Source organism: Cavia porcellus, unplaced genomic scaffold (genome assembly GCF_034190915.1).
Source record: "Cavia porcellus strain 051 isolate PalLab524CR breed Dunkin Hartley unplaced genomic scaffold, mCavPor4.1 scaffold_22, whole genome shotgun sequence".
Lineage (NCBI taxonomy): Eukaryota > Metazoa > Chordata > Mammalia > Rodentia > Caviidae > Cavia > Cavia porcellus.
In genome coordinates, this window is record NW_026947505.1 from 54,495,398 (window position 1) to 54,516,855 (window position 21,458).

At 34.8% G+C, this 21,458-nt stretch overlaps 1 protein-coding gene across 3 annotated transcripts in view; it reads right to left on the reverse strand.

The window, feature by feature from the left end:
• Rngtt (RNA guanylyltransferase and 5'-phosphatase) overlaps window positions 1–21,458 on the reverse strand; it is a 271,102-nt gene that overhangs the window by 209,543 nt on the left and 40,101 nt on the right. For 2 of the 3 annotated variants that reach the window (XM_063233199.1, XM_063233200.1), the window contains 2 exons: window positions 19,804–19,913; window positions 18,581–18,682 (listed from right to left, as the gene is read on the reverse strand). In XM_063233199.1, coding sequence (XP_063089269.1) covers window positions 18,581–18,682; window positions 19,804–19,913 — 212 coding nt within the window. The remainder of the gene's footprint in view (window positions 1–18,580; window positions 18,683–19,803; window positions 19,914–21,458) is intronic. The other variant, XM_063233201.1, reaches the window with a different exon arrangement.

Below are 21,458 nucleotides of genomic sequence, written 5' to 3' on the forward strand. Positions count from 1 at the left end.
CGAAGTGTGGTTTCCCCCTTCTTTTAAAGTATAAAGCTGTTACTTTAATAAAAAGGCCCATAAGTCCATGAATTCTTTGATATCATACTTTTTCCTTCAAGAGATGGAGTCTAATTTCCTCTTGAAGTCAGACTAAGTTTATACCTCACTTCCAATGAATAAAATATGGCAGAAGGTGACTATATGTCACTTCTGTGGTTAGATTATAAAGAGACTACCACTTCCATTTTAGATGCTCTCCTAGATTACTGTTCAGGAAAAAGATGGCCACATTGTGATAAGGACACTCAGGTGGCTCTGGGAGTCTGTCTGGGACTCTGGAGTGAGTTTGTAGATCATTTTAATCTGAAGCCACGAGATTTAACTGATACAGAAAGAAGCCTTCTTAGAGCTTCCTTTATTGGACTAAAAGCAGAAACTTCTAGAAATTAGCTGTTATAAAGTCTTTTAAGCTTCTTCACTCTCAGTAAAACTATCATAAATCCCCTTTCAGGAGAGTTTTATAACCATGAAAAATACAGAAAAAAAAAAATATGTCTACCTAAAAAAAAAAAAGCAGATTTTCTTATTTCACTTTTTTTCTCCCAAAAATGCTATTTGTCTTTCAAAAAAAAAAAACAAAAAAAACTTTATGTTGTTTCCACTGAAGTCTGTTTTCTACATTTTCTTTCACCTACTGGGTTATATGTGTAAGAGCCTAAATTCAGTCATTTAGCAAACCACTTACTTTGTGTACATCTACACGGATATGAATATTTTTGTGTTGCTAATCTGTCTCTTGTCAGTTTAATTTGCAGGCCTTCAACCACTAAACCTAAGTGGGTAAGCGAAGTTTCTCCTCGCAGACATGGCCCGTGGACAGGACCACAGACAAGAAACAGAGGCCTCATCCCAACAGCCTGTGAGGAACCGCAGCCCAGGATCTGCCACACAAGGAAACTTGTAAGTAGAGCCTGAAAACACAGCAGTCTCAGTTTAACCTCAGCTGAAAGATAATGAGCCAGTGAATCAAACTGCTCTCAACAACTATGAGGTAGTAACCAAGGAAAACCAGCCCACCCCTCACTCACTGCCACCGCCACCAAGGGATGCTGGCTCTCCCAGAACCTCACAGAACTAGTCCTGAGATATCAACCAACCAACGTCACTACGATTGTCCACACTGCCAGCTGCCAGGACCCTTGCCTTCGTTATGCTCTGTCAGCCCACTGAAATCAGACTGAACATCTATCTGTGCTCTGCAGCTCAGTCATGCCAATTAACACTCCTTTGCTAGGCCAGGGATGGTCCACACCTGTAATCCCAGCACTCAGGAAGCTGAGCAAAGAGGATCGCTACAAGTTCCAGGCCAGCTTGAGCTACAAAGAGAGTTCAAGCCAGCCTGAACTGCACAGTGAAACCCTATTGCAAAAACACACAAAATAACAAACAAACCTCTCTTTCCTGCGCTTCACCACTGCTCTTCTCCTGACTAGCATTATGGGATGGATGGCTGCACCTGATCTGTGAGGTCACTGGAGCAAGGTCTTCTCTGCCCTAAAACTCCAGCAACAAGCTCAACAAGACACGTAAGTAATCAATAGTGACCAGAAGAAACGTCTTCTCTATATAGTAGGATAGAAGAGTCCTCCAGCACAAATGTTTATCATAAAACAAAGGTCAGAAGCAGACAAACCCAGGCCACACTCACAGAGCTTCCAAGTAGCTTTTCAGCCTATCGCTAAATAGAAATAGTCAACCAAGGACCAAACTGCGTTTGAGAAAAACTAGAAACATAAAAAATGATTCTCGAAGAAAAAACAGCATTATATACCTTTTAATTAGAATTCTCATTGACATTCAAGAAGCGATTATATCCATAAATCAAAAACAAGTTATCATCAGGCTGAGAGTTTACCCTGGCATCTAAAAAGCCCGAGGTTGGATCACCAGCAACAAAAGGGGAAAAAAAAAAAAAAAAAACGAAAAGACATAGTCGTCTTTAAAAGGTACAAAGAACAAGAATGTATACAGCCTTGAACATTAAAGGCACAATTACTACCATATAAGGTAGGAAAGCTGGTGGGGCAGTGCATGCCTACAATCTCAGCATTTGGAAGGTTGAGGCAGGAGGACTGCTGTGAGTTCAAGGCCAGCCTGAACTACATAGCAAGATCCTGTCTCAGAAACAGACAGACAGACAGAAAAACGGATGATGGAAAATGAGAAAAACTACCAGGAAGTTCAAAAAGAGAAAAGAAATTAAAATTGTAAGAGCAAAGATTAGAGATGAACAAGAAACTGGAGTTCTAACAATCATAGTAATTTTAGAAAGAAAACAGGAAATACTGTCGGAGGTAAAACCAAGTATTCTTGAATGGAAAGAATCCAGATTTTCAGATTCAGAGAGATTACCAAGGATTAGCACAACTATGGTGGAGGGAATGTGGAGGTTACAACCAAAAGATAACAACAATCATTAGACATCACTGAAAATTTCTAGGCCAAGAATAAAAATTCTAAAGGTTTCCAGTAACAGTAGAAAATTGTTTACAAGAAATTAGCGTATCACATCTTTTATTAAAAACACAGGTTACTAGATGACAGAAGAGTAAGGTTTTTAGCATTTCCAGTGAAAATATCTTCAAACTAAATTTTTATTCACCATCAGACTATTAAATATGGGACCAGTGCAATAATATTTTCATAAATCCAAGTGGGTTAGGAAGCAAGTAAAGAAGTCTCTGCAAAGCGAAAAAATAAACCAAAGAAAAACAGAGGTGGGAAAGAGGGGGAAAAACATACAGAACCTAGAAAGCTAGATCCAACCAGAATAAATTTGGGATAGGAGCTTTTAACAAAGGCTATCAGTCACAGAAGGCACCCTGAAAGAGGCGGCTTTGGGTAGCGTGCATTCATCCTTATTCAAGCGAGTTTTCTTCTTTTGGTTATTCCTGCACTTGTGTGAGCAGCAAGCCCTACAGCAGACACCTCCACAGCAAGTGCCAAGCAGGCTCCAACCAGGAGTAGTGGCAGCGGCTTACTGGTCTCAAGGGGACATTTTGCTTTTGCTTCTCCATCTTCAGATGCCTTTGTAAGCAATTAAATCTCAAGAATGAAACATTAGTGATTTTTCTTGCCATAAAAAACAAAGTTTCCCTTTCCACTAAACATTAATTACAATCAAAGAACTTTTAGTTTTTTCACCACTTAAATTCAAACAAATTTTAATTTTTAATTATTTAACAAAAGCTGAAATGTCACGTGGCAGTTTCCCACAATGAACATAATCATTATGTACTACAAATACGAATAAAAAGGCTTTAAAATTTATATATCTAAAGTATGTAAACACAAACAGTTAACAATTTTAAAATCAGAGTTGGAGACTGAGGGCAGAGGTCGGGGGTACACCACTTGCAGGGCACGTGCAAGGTCCTGCATTTACTCCCCATGATTACAAAGACAGATGGAAGGATCGATGGACACAGTAGGAACTAACACAAACTGAGAGGTACATGAATGACAAAGGCTACCATCTTCACCTAAATTAAAAGCTTAAAAAAAAAGATGAGTAATGAAGCACGCTGTAATAGTTATTGAAAAAAGGATTAAACATGTAAGCATGATCAAGAAATAACTGTAACAAAATAACTATGATAGAAGACCAAGAGAAAGACAAAATGGGCAGACAGATTTTGATGTGGAACATTAGCAGGAACTCATCTGAAGTTCACTGCTGATGATACAAACATGTAATTTAAATAGTTGAACATAACCACAGAGTAAAAGATTAAAATGGTTGAAAGTAGTTGCTGTAGTGAGTAACACTGGACCACTGTTTTAAGTTTTTCAGTTTGCACACCAATAAAAATTAACAAGAAAATAATTTTATGTATCATCTAACAAAAATATTTAATAAAGTGAAAATAGATTAAGTACAAAAAGATTATTGAACTATACATCATATATACTAAACAGTTTACATAGAAAATATATTTTACTTAATTGACATTTCATTATAGCAGGATCCAGTGTAACTTTCAGCACCTAAAATAAGTAAATAAATTGTGGAATGGATATGTTTTCATTTAACTGACTAAACAAAATATATGAGCAAGACAGAGAAGCAAACAGACCAAAATATAAGCAGCCACTATATTTAACTGGAGAAATTATAGATGTTTTTCATATTGTCCTTTGCCTTATCCTGATTTTCTAACATTTCTACAATGAAGACAAATTATTTTTATAAACAGGGAAGTATTTTTAAAGATGCTATCATTTTTTTTACAAGACCAGAATTTTCACTGAAATATGCATTCTGTCAAGTTAAAAAAAAAAAATCACAACTACAACTAATAGATTAGGATTACTGAGGTACAGATTCATTCACTGTTCTTCACCTAATTACAAAGATTTGAAAAGCATCCAAACTAAGAGGATTAACTCCAGGAAGTACCTTTGAGGCCTGTGGGGACCAGGAGTCTATGCCCAGTGATCAGCAGTCATCTGGGAGCCTCAGTGACACCCACAGGGACTGGCAAGCTGCACCCAGCGACCCACCCACACCCAGGAACTATTTCTGAAGCCGGCAGGAATCAGGAGTCTGTGCCCAGGCACTCACAGTCATCTGGGAATCCTCAGGAAGGCCTGTGGGGATTGGGAATCTGCACCCAGCAACCCAAGGCCATCCGGAAACCCTCGGGGAGACCTGCAGGGACTGAGACTCTGTTCCCAGTGACCCATCCACACTTGGGAACCATCTCTGAGCCCCGCAGAGACCAGGAGTCTGTGCCCAGGGACCTGCAGCAATTGGCAACCCTCAGTGAGGCACACCATTCCATGTGACAGGAACCCAGAAAAATATGGGGGTAGTATTTTGTTTGCAGACAATGTGAACTTCAAATCAAGAATGATCAAAACAGATAAAGAAGGCCACTGCATACTTATTAGGGGAAAACTTCAAGAGGAAGAGATTACAATCATAAATATATATGCACCAAATATGGGAGCACCCAACTATGTAAGACAAATATTAATAGACCTGAAACATCAAATAAGCAATAACACAGTTACAACAGGGGATCTTCACACCCCATTGTCATAAAGAGACAGATCAACCAAACAAAAAAATCAGCAAAGAAAAACAGAACTGCATCAAACTTGCGAACAAATGGACCTAGTAGATGTGTACTGAGTGTTCCACCCAACAACATCAGAACACATTCTTCTCAGCAGCACATAGGACGTTCTCTAAAACAGACCATATACTAGCCCATAGAACCTGCTTAAGTATATGCAACAGAAATGAAATTGTCCCACACACATTATCTGACTATAGTCAATGAAACTGAAAACTGATGACAAAAAAAAACACAAAAGCACCATCAACACATGGAAATTTAATAGCAACATACTGAACAACTAATGGGTCATGGAGGAAACTGAAGAAGAAATTTAAAAATATATACAATCAAACAAAAATACAAATTCAACTTACTAGAACCTATGGGTCGCAATAAAAACAGTCCTCAGAGAGAAATTTATAGTGGTGAATTCTCTTATCAGGAAAATAGAATGAATACAAATAAACAACCTGATGCTATACCTCAAACTTCTAGAAAAGGAAGGACAAGTCAAGCCCAAACCCAAAGAAGAGAGGAAAGTATAAAGATCAGTGCAGAAATTAACACAATTGAGGCTAAGAAAACAATAAAGAATTAATGAATTGAAAAGTTGGCTTTTTGAAAGAATAAATAAAATAGATAAACCTGTAGCCAATCTTACCAAAAAAAAGGAAAGAAGAAACCCAAATTCATGCAATAAGGAATGAAATAGGTAAAATCACTACAATCCTATGGAAATACAGAATCTACTTTGAAAACTTTTATTCTCATAGGATCAAAAACACAGAAGAAATGGACACATTCCTTCAAACATGAATTACCAAACTTGGATCAAGAAGATATAAAGCTTCTGAATAGCACAATATCAGTTGAAAATGTAATTAAAAATTTACTAACAAAAGAAAAGCCCAGGTACTGATGGTGTCACAGCTGAATTCTCAAGAAATTTAGAGACGATTTAATACCAACACTCATCAAACTTTAATGAAACTGAAAGGGAGGCAATTCTTCGTAAGTCATTCTGGGAGGCAAATATTACCCGGATACCAAAACCAGAGAAAGACCCAACCGAAAAGAAAATTATAGGCCAATCTCTCTAAGGAACATAAATGCAAAAAAAAAAAAAAACTCAATAAATGCTAGAAAGCAAAATGCATCACATCATCAAGAAGATTATATATCACGACCAAATAGGATTCATCTCAGGAAAGCAAAGATGGTTCAACATATGCAAATCAATACACACAATACACCATATTAACAAAGAAAGACAAAAAACACATGATCATCACAATACATGCAGAAAAAGCTTCTCATAAAGACCAACAAACATGGTAAAACCCTAGAGAAAATTGGAATAGATGGCCTTTTTTATCTCAATCTGATAAAAGTCACCTATGACCGACCAACAGTAAACATCATACTAAATGGTCAAAAACTGAAAGCTTGCCCTCTAAAATCAAGAACAAGACAACCAACTATCACCACTTCCATTCAATATTTTTCTGATAACATTAGCCAGACCAATTAGACAAGCGAGACAAACAAAAGGAATAAAGACAGGAAGGGAAGAAGTTAAACTATCATCATTTGCAGATGACATAATACTCTAAATAGAAAACCACCAACAGACTTCTAGACTTAAGCAAATTCAGCAGCGTAGCTGGGTACAAAGTCAATACTCAAAATGTGAATAGCATTCCTGTACACAAACAACAAATTCACTGAAAGAGAAATTAGGGAAACTGCACCTTCACAATAATATAAAAAAAAAAAAAAAGAAGTAGTTAGAAATCAACCTAACAGGAAGTAAAAAATTTATACATTGAAACTTATAGTACTCTGAAAAAAGAAACTGAAGAATTCAGAAAATGGAAAGATATCCCTTGCCCATGAATAGGAAGAACAAACACTGTGAAAATGGCCATACCCCCAAAACTGTTACACAGATTTAATACAATCCTGATCAAAATACCATTAGCATACCTCACAGATATAGAGAAAGCATTCCTAAAATTCACACAGGACCAAAAGAGTCCTAAAATAGCAAAGGTAATCCTTTGCTAACAGCAAAGGCAAGGCAGCAAGCATCACAATCCCAGATTTGAAATTACACTACAAAAGTGCTACAATAAAATCAACATGGTACTGGCAAAAAACAGACACTGAAGATGAATGTAACAGAATGGAAGATACACACACAACTACAAATACACTCAGCTACCTTATCTTTGACAAAGGGGCCAAATATGTTCACTGGAGGAAACACAGTCTCTTTAATAAGTATTACTGGAAAAACTGGCTTTCTACATGCCTAAGACTTAAACTACAGCCATGCTTATCACCATGCACTAAAGACAAAATGGATCAAAGACCTAAATATTAAAACAGAGAAACATTAAACCTACTGGAAGACAAAGTAGGTAGAAATCTTGGGGACATAGGGGTAGGCCGAGAGTTCACGAACAAAAACCGAACTGCATGGGAAGTACTTTAAAGAATCAAAAACTGAGATCTCATCTTGTTAAAAAGTTTTTGCATACTGAAAGAAATCAACAAAGAATGAAAAGAAAACCCACACACTGAGAAAAGATTTTTGCCAACTGTCCCTCAGACAAAGGACTTCTTTCTAAACATATAAAGAACTGAAAAAACTCAGGTGACTTCAAATTTAATGACCCAATCCAAAAATGGGCATCTAAGATGAATGAATACACAGTTCTCAGATGAAGAAATACAAACGGCAAGTTTGTATTTCTTCTGTATTACATATATGAAAAAATGTTCAACATTATTGATCGATTGAGAAAAGCAAATTAAAACACTGAGATATAATCCCACTCCAGAAAAAAAGCTTAACATGAAGATACTAACCAATAACAAATGCTGGTGGGCTGTAGGGGAAAAAGAACCCTTCTCCATTGTCAGTGTGAGTGTAGACTGTACAACCAATGTGAAAAATGGTATGCAGATTCCTCAAAGAAACTAGGATTAGAGGTTCCATTCAACTCAGCTATTCCCCTTCTGAGAATTTTCCCAGAAGAATTGAAAACATCATACCACAGTAATATATTTGCACCCATATTCATAACTGCACAATCTGTAACCAAATCCCCATCAACAGAAGAATGGATAAAAAGATGTGGTATTTTTATATAATAGGATACTACTCAGTCATAAAGAATGATAAACTCAAGGCTTTTATAGGTAAGTGGGTACAACCAGAAACCATACCCCTTAGATGAAATAAATCTCAGACTTGCATCTATAAACACCATATTGTCTCGCTTATATAAGAAAATGAAAGAGTAAATAAGATCCAAAAGTTACAATAAATATAGTAAAAGGGAAAGAAACTGCTCAAACAGAAATGTGATCAATCTTGCATGCCTGTATCTGGTAGCCGAGCAATTACCTTGAGGATAACAATATGTAATAAAACAACTTTTGTTAGATTCCTATTATCTTATTTTAAATTCTGTATCACCATTGTTTTTTGTTGTTGTCATTTTACTTTTGTTGTTTTTTACTTCTTGATTTTTTCTCTTTAAAGTAAAAAAGAAAAAAATAATAAAATAACAGGATACTGCAAATATATTCATAGCACAAATCAAGTTATTCGTTTCAATACCAGTAAAAATTTTTTTAAAAATGAATACCAGTTTGGTAGCTAAGATGTCTCTTTTGACTACATAAATTAGTTACTTTTAAACAGCTCTACTCATAATGATAATACAGCAGCTTTATCAATTCCAAAGTATAAAATAAAATGATACACACATTTGCACTAGTTTCATAAATATTACAGGTTTTCAGAACTTCACAGCCATACTTATAAAATAACTAAAATAATGGATTCTTTTAAGTAGTTTTCCACCAGAGTGTAATGCCATAAGCACTATTCAGATTTACATTGATCTGGAAAAATTTAAAAACCACTTAAAATAGTTTGGGCAGCAAAGGTAGAAAGATGTGAAATATGTTTTGATTTTTATGTATCAGTCTTTCTGAAAAAAACAAAGGAAACAGCCTAACACTTTCGTTTTGTTTTCTATTTGTCCCCACATGACTGATAACTTCAGTTTTGTTTGGTATAAGGTATACCATCTAGAAATATCAAATATAATCATTTGAAACAATTTGTCAGTGATTCAAAGAACCAGGTGTTTTTCCCATTTTTATCCAGTCTAATATCTGCCATCTTTATATTCTTATACAATGGATTAGCACACGTGAGCAAATAATCAGTTCTGAATACAGTACTATGGAATAGGGGGAAAACATCAAGAGGGAAATCTAGTTAACGTCTTATCCAACAAATAAGCTCTATAGTTGAAATAAGATAAGGGAAATGTTCTTCCATCTGGTCGGTGGCATTTTTCAACACTAAACAACAAATGTGGTTGTATTTCTTATTTATTTCACTATCACTCAAAAATGTACCTGTGAACACCCAATATTATATTCTTAAAATAGAAAAACAGCCAAGTTTCATACAGAATATCAAGTAATACTCCTTGGTAGTTTTTTAGTACTACTTCTTATTTGTATCTTCTGATAAATAATTTTGTTGTATCTGTTATTTTATCTTAAAGCTACTTGAGAGCAGAAATTATACTTTGTTTTACTATAGTATCTTCTATTGTCCATATAAAGCTTAATAGTTCAGTTTGAGCACCTCTAATCTGAAAAGCTGAAATGCTTCAAATTTTCCAACTTTTAGAATGCCAATATGAAGCCACAAGTGGAATTTCCACACCATGAAAATTGTTTTGTGCACAAAATTACTGAAAATATGGTATAAAATTACTTAGATGTACATGAAAAACAAAAATGAATTTTAGGTTTAGACGTGGGTCCTGTCCCCAGAATATCTCATTATAAGCAAATACTCCAAAACCTGAAACAAGATGAAATCCAAAACTTTATTCCCCATTATGGATAAGAAATATTCAACTTACAAATTAATGGCTATTAAAGGCATAAATACTATTTGTAGAAACACAGTGAAAGATACTGTGCAACTCTATTTATCACCACCAAACAATGTGAAAGAAAACTGGCAAAATGTTTCTACAAATGTTTTGAACAGTATGTATCACACCCCATTTATACAGAAGAATGAAAACTGTGAAAAGGCGGCAAAAACGGAGCATAATGTCTAGAGAAATCAAACATCCAATAATTAACACTGATTATCACAAAGGATGGAATAAACATTCTCAAAGAGAGGACTGTTAATTTTTGTGTATGATGCTTTATAAAGGAAACAATAGCAGAATAAAAGTATTAAAGAAAAATTCACCTACAACAATAAAACAGTAAAAATGAAACACTATGAAGTTATGCTCAACTATTTCAAAGAAAGAGACATTATGGTGGCTACTGTTATATCGGGTTGTCTTAGGGTGAATTACTATGTTGCTTAAATTGTTCTGTTCTGATCTGCTTTGTTCTGGCCTCTTTTGTCTTAATCTCTTTAAAATAAAAAAAATTTTTAAAAATGAAATACTATGAAAGATTCTTCACTTGACAACATGATAAATAACAAATGCATTCATCATATAGGATAAAAAGCCAGGGATATAGTTCAGTGGCACAACACCTTGCCTGGCAAGCATGAGATCTTGAGTTTGATAGCTGGTACAAAAAAAAAAAAAAAAAAAAAGGAAGAAATCTGTTGACTATATGAGTAAACAAAGGAGATAAATACAATCTCCTTATTCTGGCTTTCTCATTATTTAGGTCCACTTTATTTTTTGCTTCACTATATTTTGAAAAACAGAAATGTTTAGAAATACTACCCCAAAAAAGAATTATTTTAATCTCTCAAAGTTTTGCATATTTGTTACTTCTACAAAGGCAACTGAAAATTCTGTGTTTGCAGAACCAAAGTATTAATCTGTTTAGGTCTAGCCATACTTTGGAAGTAATAAATTCAGCTGATTTTTTATTCTTAAATTTCATTTCTAAGACTATATGTCTATTAATTAATAAAAACACTGCTATTTAAGATTTTGTGGGTTTTTTTTTTTTTTTTGGTCTTTTTCTTTTTTATCGGTACCGGTGATCGAACTCACGACTGCCTGCTTGCAAGGCAGGCGCGTATGCCGCTGAGCTAAATCCCCAGCCCCTCTTGCTGTTACTTAAGATTTAAGAAACTACCTTTAAAGGACTCTTCTATTCTTTAGTACTGCATAACCTAAAGATGTGACTAGCCAATATATATTTCAAAGGTTTGGTTTTAAAATATTAGATCACTTTATCTTTATTTTTCTTGTACAATAACTGCACCTTTATCTAAGAGAATATGGAGTGGATTCTGGAAACCAAATGTTGGTTCTGATGTAACAATGGCTTTCCTTTTTGTTGTTTGTTTTGTTTCATTTTGTTTAAGAAAAATATATTCATTGTAATCATAGAGTGGCAAACCACAGCTAAAAAGCCAAATGTGGGCTCTAAACAAAGTTTTGCTGAAACGCCGCCGCATTGTCTGTCTATGTTAAAGTGGCAGGACACTGCTGCATCCGTGCTACAGGGCAGAGTTGTATAGCTGACAGACTGCATGATCTGTAAAACCTAAAATATTTACTTATGTAAGTCTATGTACAAAAAATGTGTGCTGAATTCTAGATTAGAGAAAAAACTATAACCTGGAAATTGTATCATAGGCAAGCCTGATCCATGTAGCATAAAACACAGAGGCCTCTCTAGTGGTAACGTGCTTCCAATATAGTATCTGAATGAATGGAAGAAAAGGATTTCCTGACCAGAAGCATGAATTAGTCTGTAATTTCCTCCCGAAAGTATTATCAAACATTTTTTGTTGTTATCTGTGCTATATGCTATGTGTTATGAAAAGTTTAACAGCCAGAGATTTAGTTGAGTGGCGTAAGTGACTGCCTGGCAAGCGCACGGTCATGAGTTCCAATTCCTGATACAAAAAATGTTTACCATAAATTACATGTCCATAAGTGATTAAGTAGCTTTTTTAAAAAATAATTTTCTGTACAGAGCAAGTCCCACACTTGTATATTTTTAATGAAGCAAGGTATGCTTATATTCCTGGGTGCTTTTAGAAAACATACTATCTATCTTTCACTAAATGTCCACCACATACTAATTGCTTTAACATAGTCACTTCATTTATTTTATCTTTTCAGACTCTAAATATAATATCATCCCTATTCTATATAAATCTGACCATAAGCAGTGCTTTCTCATGTCTGTCTAGCTTTAAATGATGCCCCAGAATATAATTCTCCTTGAAAAATGTTTTTTTCAATGTTGATAAAGGGTTTATATTTTTGTTTGGAAATTAAATGCCACAGAACGGGGTGGGTTAACCTGAAAAACCACACAACTACTACAAGTGTCACTGCTTCTTTAGTGCACAGGTATATGCAGCTTTTTACTATGACTTTAATCTACCTTTACTGAATGCCTACTACCTGGCATGCACTATCCTAAGTCCTGGGGACAAAGCTGTTAAACAGGATGCAAGTTCTGCAGTTCCTGAACCTGGTTATCACCGTGACTGTCAATTTACTACAAAGCTTATGTTCATCCACATTAGTCTTAGCTTTCCATTTTCCTATGGCAAATGTGGACTGAGTTACTACCTTTCATATTACTATCTGCATTATTACAGTAGTTATAAAATAAAATTTGATTTTTACCTAGTATTTCAGAAACAGCTGAAATTAATCTTTTACCAGAAAGAATTAAAAATGTGAAGAAAACAATTCTAAGTTTTTATAGTGCTCTGAGTTTTCATCACTTTCACATGGAGGCTGAATTAATTTATTTTGAAGACTGATAATTTTTATTGCATTACTAATGATGTCAATAAGCTAAGTATACATATACATAAAAATTCTACTATGAAATTCTATTTATCTTTTCCTAAAATTTCTGTAAAAAAAAAAGTAGTATTTCACAATTATAAGACAGGTTAATTCCAACTATAACTGCAGGATCCTCACATGACTTCCTCTGGTATTATGCTTACACCCAGGCAGAACAGACACCCATTCTAGAGGAGCTATGAAAAACTGAAGAACATTTAAAACAAAAGAAACATCAATTTAATAGTTTAAAGTATTTTAGGAATAACCAGAAGGTAAATGAGTTGCTTTAAAATAGCCTTGTTTGCATGTACAGCCACTGTCAACAAAACTGAAGGTCTAGTTAAGGTAGCATAAAGATATACAAATAGGTTATTAATTATCCCAGTTAGTCCTTTACTGAAAATCATCTCTTTCACTGAAAAATAAAAGCAAACACTTAAATTTCAATTCACTTTCACCAATATTAAAATTTAAAGTGTTTTTATCTTATATGCATAAAATACATTTTCATAAAAAACTGTAAGCTATGACTTTTAGTTCATTTAATCTATAGCAAATGTTGGCTCTATATAGCCCATTGTGTAGTTTTCACTGTTGGAACAATTAGTCTGATTGATGCCACTATGTGATAGAAAAAGTCTGCTTCCATTTGTATAATAAATACACCAATCAATAAGAGCTCTTAAACTCTTACTGGAGACAGACAGACAGGTGGACACTGGCGGTACAAAACCCTCGCATAACCATCTCTCAGCTGAAGTAAGGTACTTTTGCTACCACCTAACGGTATTTTCTCTGGAACCGTGGAAGTCTTGCTTAGGACAGAAATTCTATAACAACCAAGGGACGAACGAAAAGTCTCAAAAGATATCATCAGGTCCAAGGTACTCCCACTACCCTAGAGCATAGATGAAATGGAATCACAGCAACCCAATCCAAAGTAACAGACACTTCCCCTCCTGAACTATTTACTATTACATGTAACATTGCTGGCCTCTTCCCTCTTTAGTGAAACTGCATTTTGATGGAAAGAAAAAAAATCAAACTGCATTTGTGAAGCAGGTGTACAACACGCACTAGAACTTCTTTGTTATTCAAATCCTACCAAAACTGTTTATTTATCATCTCAAAAAACTTTCTACTGTTATAAGAGATACTAAAGACCAAAAGGAAAAAACTGAAGAAATACACGGACAGAAAAATACTAGTAAGAGGATCACAAGTCTGAAGCTGCGCTAGACAATTCAGTGAAAAAGTCTCAAAACAAAAAAAATTTTAAAAAAGAGAGAGCTGGGGATAAAGTTTCACTCCATGGGTTCAATGCCCAGTACTGGTGGGGAATAAAAAGAGTAATTCTCTAGCTTGCTACAATGGCACAAGCCTGTAATTCCAGCACTCAGGAGGCTGAGGCAGGAGAACTGCTACAAATTCAAGGCCAGCCTGAACTGCTCAGCAAGACCTTGTTTCAAAAAACAAATAAACAAAAAAAGGTAGCACAGCCCTTTATCATATTATAAGATATTCAACCTCAATCACAAGTACATTGAGATACTCTTTCTCATTTATCAGGCTGGTAAAAACTTTTAAATTTAACAACACACTCTGCTTGCAAGGTTGTAAATGTATAAGCATTCTTGTATGGGTAAGAAGTCCTAGGCTTGGAAAAAGTAAAATAAAAGCCTCAAGAGGTTTCTAGCTAATCCTAACTAGGAGTTAAAACCTTACTAGAGAAATTCCCTAGAGCAGTTTCAAGGATGAAGCAAAGGGGGAAAAAAAAGAAAAGAAAAATACCAAGTGGCCTTGAGACTGCACCAAAAACAAGACCACAGAAAAAGCTACAGGCAGAACACAGACAGCGCCAAATACCTGAAACAGCTCGGTCCCTCCCCATCACCAACAGAATACCGGGGAGCCAAAGGAGGACCAAAGGAATGGTCCTCCATCTTTCAGGGGCTCTCTGCCAGAGGTCTTTATTGGGGTGGCTATCTATCTTCTTTTTTTCCCTTACAAAATACGTAAAGTGTTTTCCTTTCCTTTAATTTTGCTCCTTTAATGTGTTATGGTACTGAGTTTATGATACCGGTGAGTGCTCAGACAACAGAGCAATAGGGCTTGTCTCCAGGATGCAGCATTCCTACACACCACCTATGGAAATACAGGCTGGTCCCACCCTTTGAAGTATCTAATAAAACTTCAGTTTTTGAGCAATGTGACACGCTAAAAATCTACCCTAAAGCAGTTAGAGCTTCAATCATATTAGAGAGGAGAAGAACCAAGATAATTCATTGCAGCATCATTTGTAACTGCAAAATACTGAAAACAATCTAAATGTTTCTATATAGAGAATGGCTGCATAAACTATGGTACATCTAAACAATAAGCAATATGCAGCTTAAAAGAGATATAAAGATAACTATAAAGTGGCATGTAGTGATTTCTACAATGCTAATTTTTTTTAAAAGCAAAGTGAGACTACTATCTAGTTCTAAAGAGAATGGATATTATAATCTATAGCAGTGACAGTGAACCTATGACAGGCATGCCACAGTAAGTTGCTGGAATCACTGAATTCTCTAAAAGCTTCACCATCACTGGTCTAAAGTCTGGATGTTGAATGTGAAAGATTTTGGGAAGAACTTAAGAGAGACGTTCAGGGCTGGAGATTGAGCTCAGCGGCATAAGCGCCTGCCTTGCAAGCAGGCAGTTGTGAGTTCAATCCCCGGTACCCATAAAAAGGAAAAAGACAAAAAAAAAAAAGAGAGATGTTCTTAGATTACCAAGGGCATGCCCTTGAAGAGGACACTACAGGATCCTGGTCTCTTCTCTTTTTGCTTCCTAGCCACGAGGTAAAAGCAAACAGTTTTGCTATGGCCATCCTTAACTGTATGGTGAGACCCAGTGTCCTGCCATGATGTGCTACCTCACCACAGGCCAAAACAACAGGGCCGATCAATCATGGAGTGAACCAAAACCTCCCATTCATCTTTATGATTTATTTATCTAAGGTATTTTATTATAGTAATGGAAAGTTAACACAGTTATTGGCCCCATAAGAAAAGGAAGAGAGAAAAATATAAAAATATCTGTTCATATGCATAAAAAGAAACAGGATAAACCACAAAATTAAAAGAGACCGGTTACTTACAAGAAGTGTATAGGAACAGAATAAAAAGATGGAACAGAAAACATTTTTTAGAGTATACAATTTTGTGTAGTTTTGTCTTAGAATCGTATCAATTTTTCACATACTCAGAAAAATGAAAAATTAATACCCACAAAGGATGAGAATGAATATATGTAGAAAAAATAAAACTAATTACATTACAAATGAAAAATACAGCAAACGGGCTAGAGTAAGAAAAGTGAATAATAAATGCAACAGGACATTGTTACATATCTATTTTTAAAATATGTGCCAACAATATCCTTAATGCGTATTAATTCTTAATAACAATTTAACTATAACTTTAATATTCTGAAAAATAAGCAATGAAATTAATTTTCATTGATTCTTCAAAAATCATAACTACAGCACGGGAGGACAGCAGGGTTAAATGATCCAAATTATGGGTCTGTACCTGTAATGGTATTCATCTTTGTGTAACTCTTACATGCCTATAATCCAAGGTCTTTTTTATTTCTGTGATTTTGAATTTTTCTTTTATTAATATTCATTTTTCAAAGTCAGTTCTTTTTAAAGCAAATTCAAAATAACAAACAAATGAACACATGTTAAACACTCTATTTAACTTCTTGGATTAATATACCAAATATGGTATTAACATCAAAAACAGAAACTATTAAGAAAAAGGTCAATACTACCCCTAGTAATGGTTGGTATGTCATAAAATACCCTTCACTTTTATTTTCCTTTTGGCTTACATTTTCTGAGTTTTTTAAAATTAACCTATCCTACCCATGAAATATACCCCCCCACACAAAAACTAGAAAATGCTAAAGTGAAAGACTGTTTCCAAAACAGAAATAAAAATATTTTGTATATCCACAAGTAAAAAAAAAAAATCACCAGACATGGTGGCACAGGCCTGTAATGCCAGCCCACAGGAGGCTGAGGCAGGAGAATTGCTACACATTCGACACCAGCCTAGGCTACAAAGTGAGTTCAAGGACAACCTGAACTACAGAGCAAGATCCTGTTTCAAAAAGACAAAAAAAAGTCAGGGATTTAGCTCAGTGGCATAATAAGCGCCTGCCTGGTAAGCGCAAGGTGATGAGTTTGATCACTGGTACCAAAAAAAAATACAAAAAAGATTTTTAAAAAATTCAATACAGTAAAGTACTAGAAAACATGTAACACTGAACTGCACCTAATACTGAAATTAAGATGGATCTGCCTCGCTTTGAGTCTCCATACTCCAAATGTATCTTTTAGGGTCATGAATTAAATGTAGACAAAGAATGATATAAAGGTTGTAAGTGCTTCTTTGACACTTAAAAAACCTCATAAAAATTAGGTATAACCTACATCATCCTCAAACCCACGTTATAAAATAGATACATGTTCTGTACTATCAACTATTCTACAACACTTTATTATGAAAATTCTACAGAACTTCTACAGTAATAGCTGTTGAAATAATAACTACTTTAAAACTGAAGAACAGGAATAGAGGGGCTGGAGATCTAGCTCAGAGTACACTGTCTGCCTGAAAAACACAGGGCCGTGAGTTCAATTCCCAGTACTAAGCAGAGTATGAGTGCAACTGTTCAAACGGGGAGGGGACAAAGAAAGGGGAAAGGAAGAAAGAAAAGAAGGGAAAAGTAAGAGAAAGAGAGGAAGGAAAAATGGAAACCAAGCTTTTATAAATGGAAAGGAGAGCAGGGGCAAAGGCACAGGAAAAGGAGAGAATGGGAAAAAAAGAAGTAAGATACATCGTGTACAGGTACAAATTCTCTATGATGAATGTGATCACTATGTATACCTAAAACGCACCAATAGAATATGATTGGAGGGGAAAAAATAAAACTTAGAGATATGAGAGTTGAATCTAAGAATACAATAACCTTAATGGCACACAAAATTTTAAAGCATTAGTAAAAATTAAGAGAAAAAGAAAAACAATTTAAACAATACAGAATAAATCAGGGAGAGTTGGTCATTTTTAGATTTTTTTTAAGTTAAGAAATTTTATTTTTTACAAATTAAGACTCTAAATATTATGTAAGATAGTAAGCTCAGTGGCATAAGCACCTGCCTGGCAAGCACAAGTCGTGAGTTTGAATCTGGGGAAAGAAGGCTGCTGTCTGAGCGACAGAAGGCTACCAAGCAGGCTGTCCTAGTTTTAGATTATAAAGTGACTTTAGACATGTACAATGACCATTAAAACAGTAGCAACAACAAAAACTGCATTATTAACAGAAAATGTATCCAATTTAACATAATTAACATCTAATAAAAGATTCCTGTGAAACTCTAAAACCAAAAACTTAGAAAAAATTTTAATACATAGCTTAGAATACAAAACTGCAATGCTTTGAAAGATGCTTCTTTCACTGTTTATGTTAGAAATTCATATGCCCAACAATGCAAACTCTTCCTAAAGACAAGCAATATTCTTCAAGCATTAGGATTACTTGTATAAATTGTTTTTAGACACTTACCGAGTACCATCTGCTTTCCAGCTTACTTTATATGGGTTCTGTTCTAAAAGTTTAATATTTTGCTTGTCCATTGAAACAGGCTGTGCTCCAGGAAATCCAGACCTTAAAAGATAACATTTTATTACTATTATGGCTGATAACCATAGAAAGCAATACATACATCTTAAACCAAGCTCTAGTGAGTCATGCATTTTTCACAGTGTTCCCCTAAAAAGAGATTAATTTCGACTTGGAGTAATACTAGCTTTCACAAAAATGTCAACAGAAGATTGTCATTGTCTTGACACTTTAGAACATAATTTTACAGAGTTCTAACTTGCCACAGCTATACTTTAAATTGTTGGCCAAATTTAAAAGCATTACTATGCATGATCTTTACAGTAAAGCAGGTATATTTACAAATCTTTAACATCAAGAAAAAGTTTAAATCTTGGCTTAATTATCTTACACTATTTTAGACCCCATACTTTTCCATGACATTGGCAACATGACACAATTCTGCAAAGCTGGCAAATTTGAGTTCCAAATATGCCCAGAAGCAACAAAACAGGAGAAATGCAGGATAACATTAAGATACACTGGCAAGGTTTGGTACAACATTATGGTCAATATCATCTCTTCATTATTTTCATCTTTTAGTTAAAATTTTTTTCTGGCTAATTTATAATTTTCTAGCTAAGTTCTTTATTAGGAATTTGTATAAAGAAACTTTAAATAATTTGATCCTGATTCCTTGTGTTCAAGCTACATAATTTTCTGAATAGACCAAGACTTGCCAAGCCAAGTCTTGAAAAGCCAATTTTCTGGTCAGACCAATGAATTCTCTCCTATATCCTCTCCCATGAAATGTCTTCGAAGTATTTTCAATACATGGTAGGGAGCAGACTATATTTCAAGCTGACTTTAGCTGAAAAATAAGGCAAATTCAAGTTTTACCTCTTATATAAACTGCTAAGACCAGCCCACACGTTAATAATCAGCACTAGTAGAATCAAAAACAAAATAAATAATGGATAATGACAACAATAATTACTGCTTTAGGAAACTATCTGAGTCATTTAATTTTGCTCAACCGATTATCTTAAAAAAAATCTGACAACTTTTTAAGCAATTTATATAAACATATAAACTTTAAAAAGCAAAGAAGCTATATCAACGTCTGCACTAATTTTGTTTCACAGAGTAACAATGAGTTTTACTTAAAACTTTAAAATCTTTATTACCCTTCCCAGCCACAGAACTGATGACACTTCTGCTGTATTTCTCCTAATTTTGGTTGAGTTGTTACTTGAGTGACACCTTTCACAGTTACACCTTCCAAGAAAATAGCACCCTTTTAAAACAAGGAAAAGAAAAACACTTGATTATGGATCAAATCCATTTACCAAGAAAAGACTGGCTTACTTTCACAAATCTGAGTGAATCAATACATGAAATAAAAATGGCTTATTCCAAGAAGTTTTAGAAACTTCCATGGGATTGTACACTAGTTACCTTTAATTCAGAATATTATTTTACAATGTACACACACAGCCTACTACCGTTACTTGCCCTCTACAGGCAATGTTCAGCGACCATAAAGAACTGCAATTATAATTTACCTGCTATTACTGAGAGCCAAGCCAAGTATCTACACTTCACAAACATACTCTCTAATCCTTGCAACAACTATGGAAAGTAGATTGTGTTATATTTACTTCACAGATTAATAAATGAAGCCTAATAATTTTATTTATTCAAGAGGTAAGTGACAAAATTTGGTCCCAGGTCAACATTTATAACATTCACCAGTTGGAAGCAGAGAAAGTTGTGTCATTGGTGGAGAATAAGAGGAAACATACCAAAAGTCTCCAACCGCTGTAAATGTAAGAGTACACAGCAGGCAAAGTGGCTAAGCCAACTGTCACTGGACACAACAACATAGACAGTAGTATTACACATTACTGAGGTTTTAATCTAAATTCTTTAGCTCAGAATAAAATATTTTATGCCACAACAAACATACTTTTGAAATATCACAGAGAACTAAAAACAGATGGAGTATTTAGATGTCAAACAAAGAACATTTCTGGAAATGTTAAAGACTAAAATAATAGTTTCAACTTACTTTCAAACCCAAAAAGAGGGCTAGCATCAGTCTCAAAAAAAAAATCTATAAAACAATTCTAGCTGCTAATTTAAGTAAAGAATAAAAAATATGGCCCATAAGTTACAAACAGCCTTTGGTGCAAGACGTGGCAACTCAAGCCATGTGGAAAACAAAAACAAGAACATTTAATATGCAGTCTACATACATCCGTGTCACTTCTAGAAAAGGCCCTAAGTCCTTCCATCCAACAGTGATCCAACTTTCTGCTCTTAATAGTAAGCCATACTTAAATTCAGTAATGTCATGTGTTTAAAACATAAAGAAAATGTCTTAAAAATGTAAAGGGTTGGCCAGGGATTTAGCTCAGCAGCATAAGTGCCTGCCTGCCAAGCACAAGGTCATGAGTTCGATCCCCAGTGCAAAAGAAAAAAAATGTAAAGTCAAGCACTGCATGTCTATAAACCTGAAGAGAACCACCAGAATTCACTACAAGAAGTCCATTATTTCACATCATATTTACACCAAAGAAAGAAGATATTTAACAAATGAAGACACAAATCAAAATAACTCCATTATGACAAAAGATGTTCATCACATAAGAATTAATTGGATAACTCTATTAAAACAATCTCCAATTCTAGCTCTAAATAGTACCTAAGTGAAAGTTTTGCAGTAAATTATCTGTCAGTTAATTAGGCTACTCATTCTTGCCACCATAATATCAACTACTGACTCTCCTAAATCTTCACCACATCCCTAAACTCTTTTACCAGAAGTTCCTCTTCCACT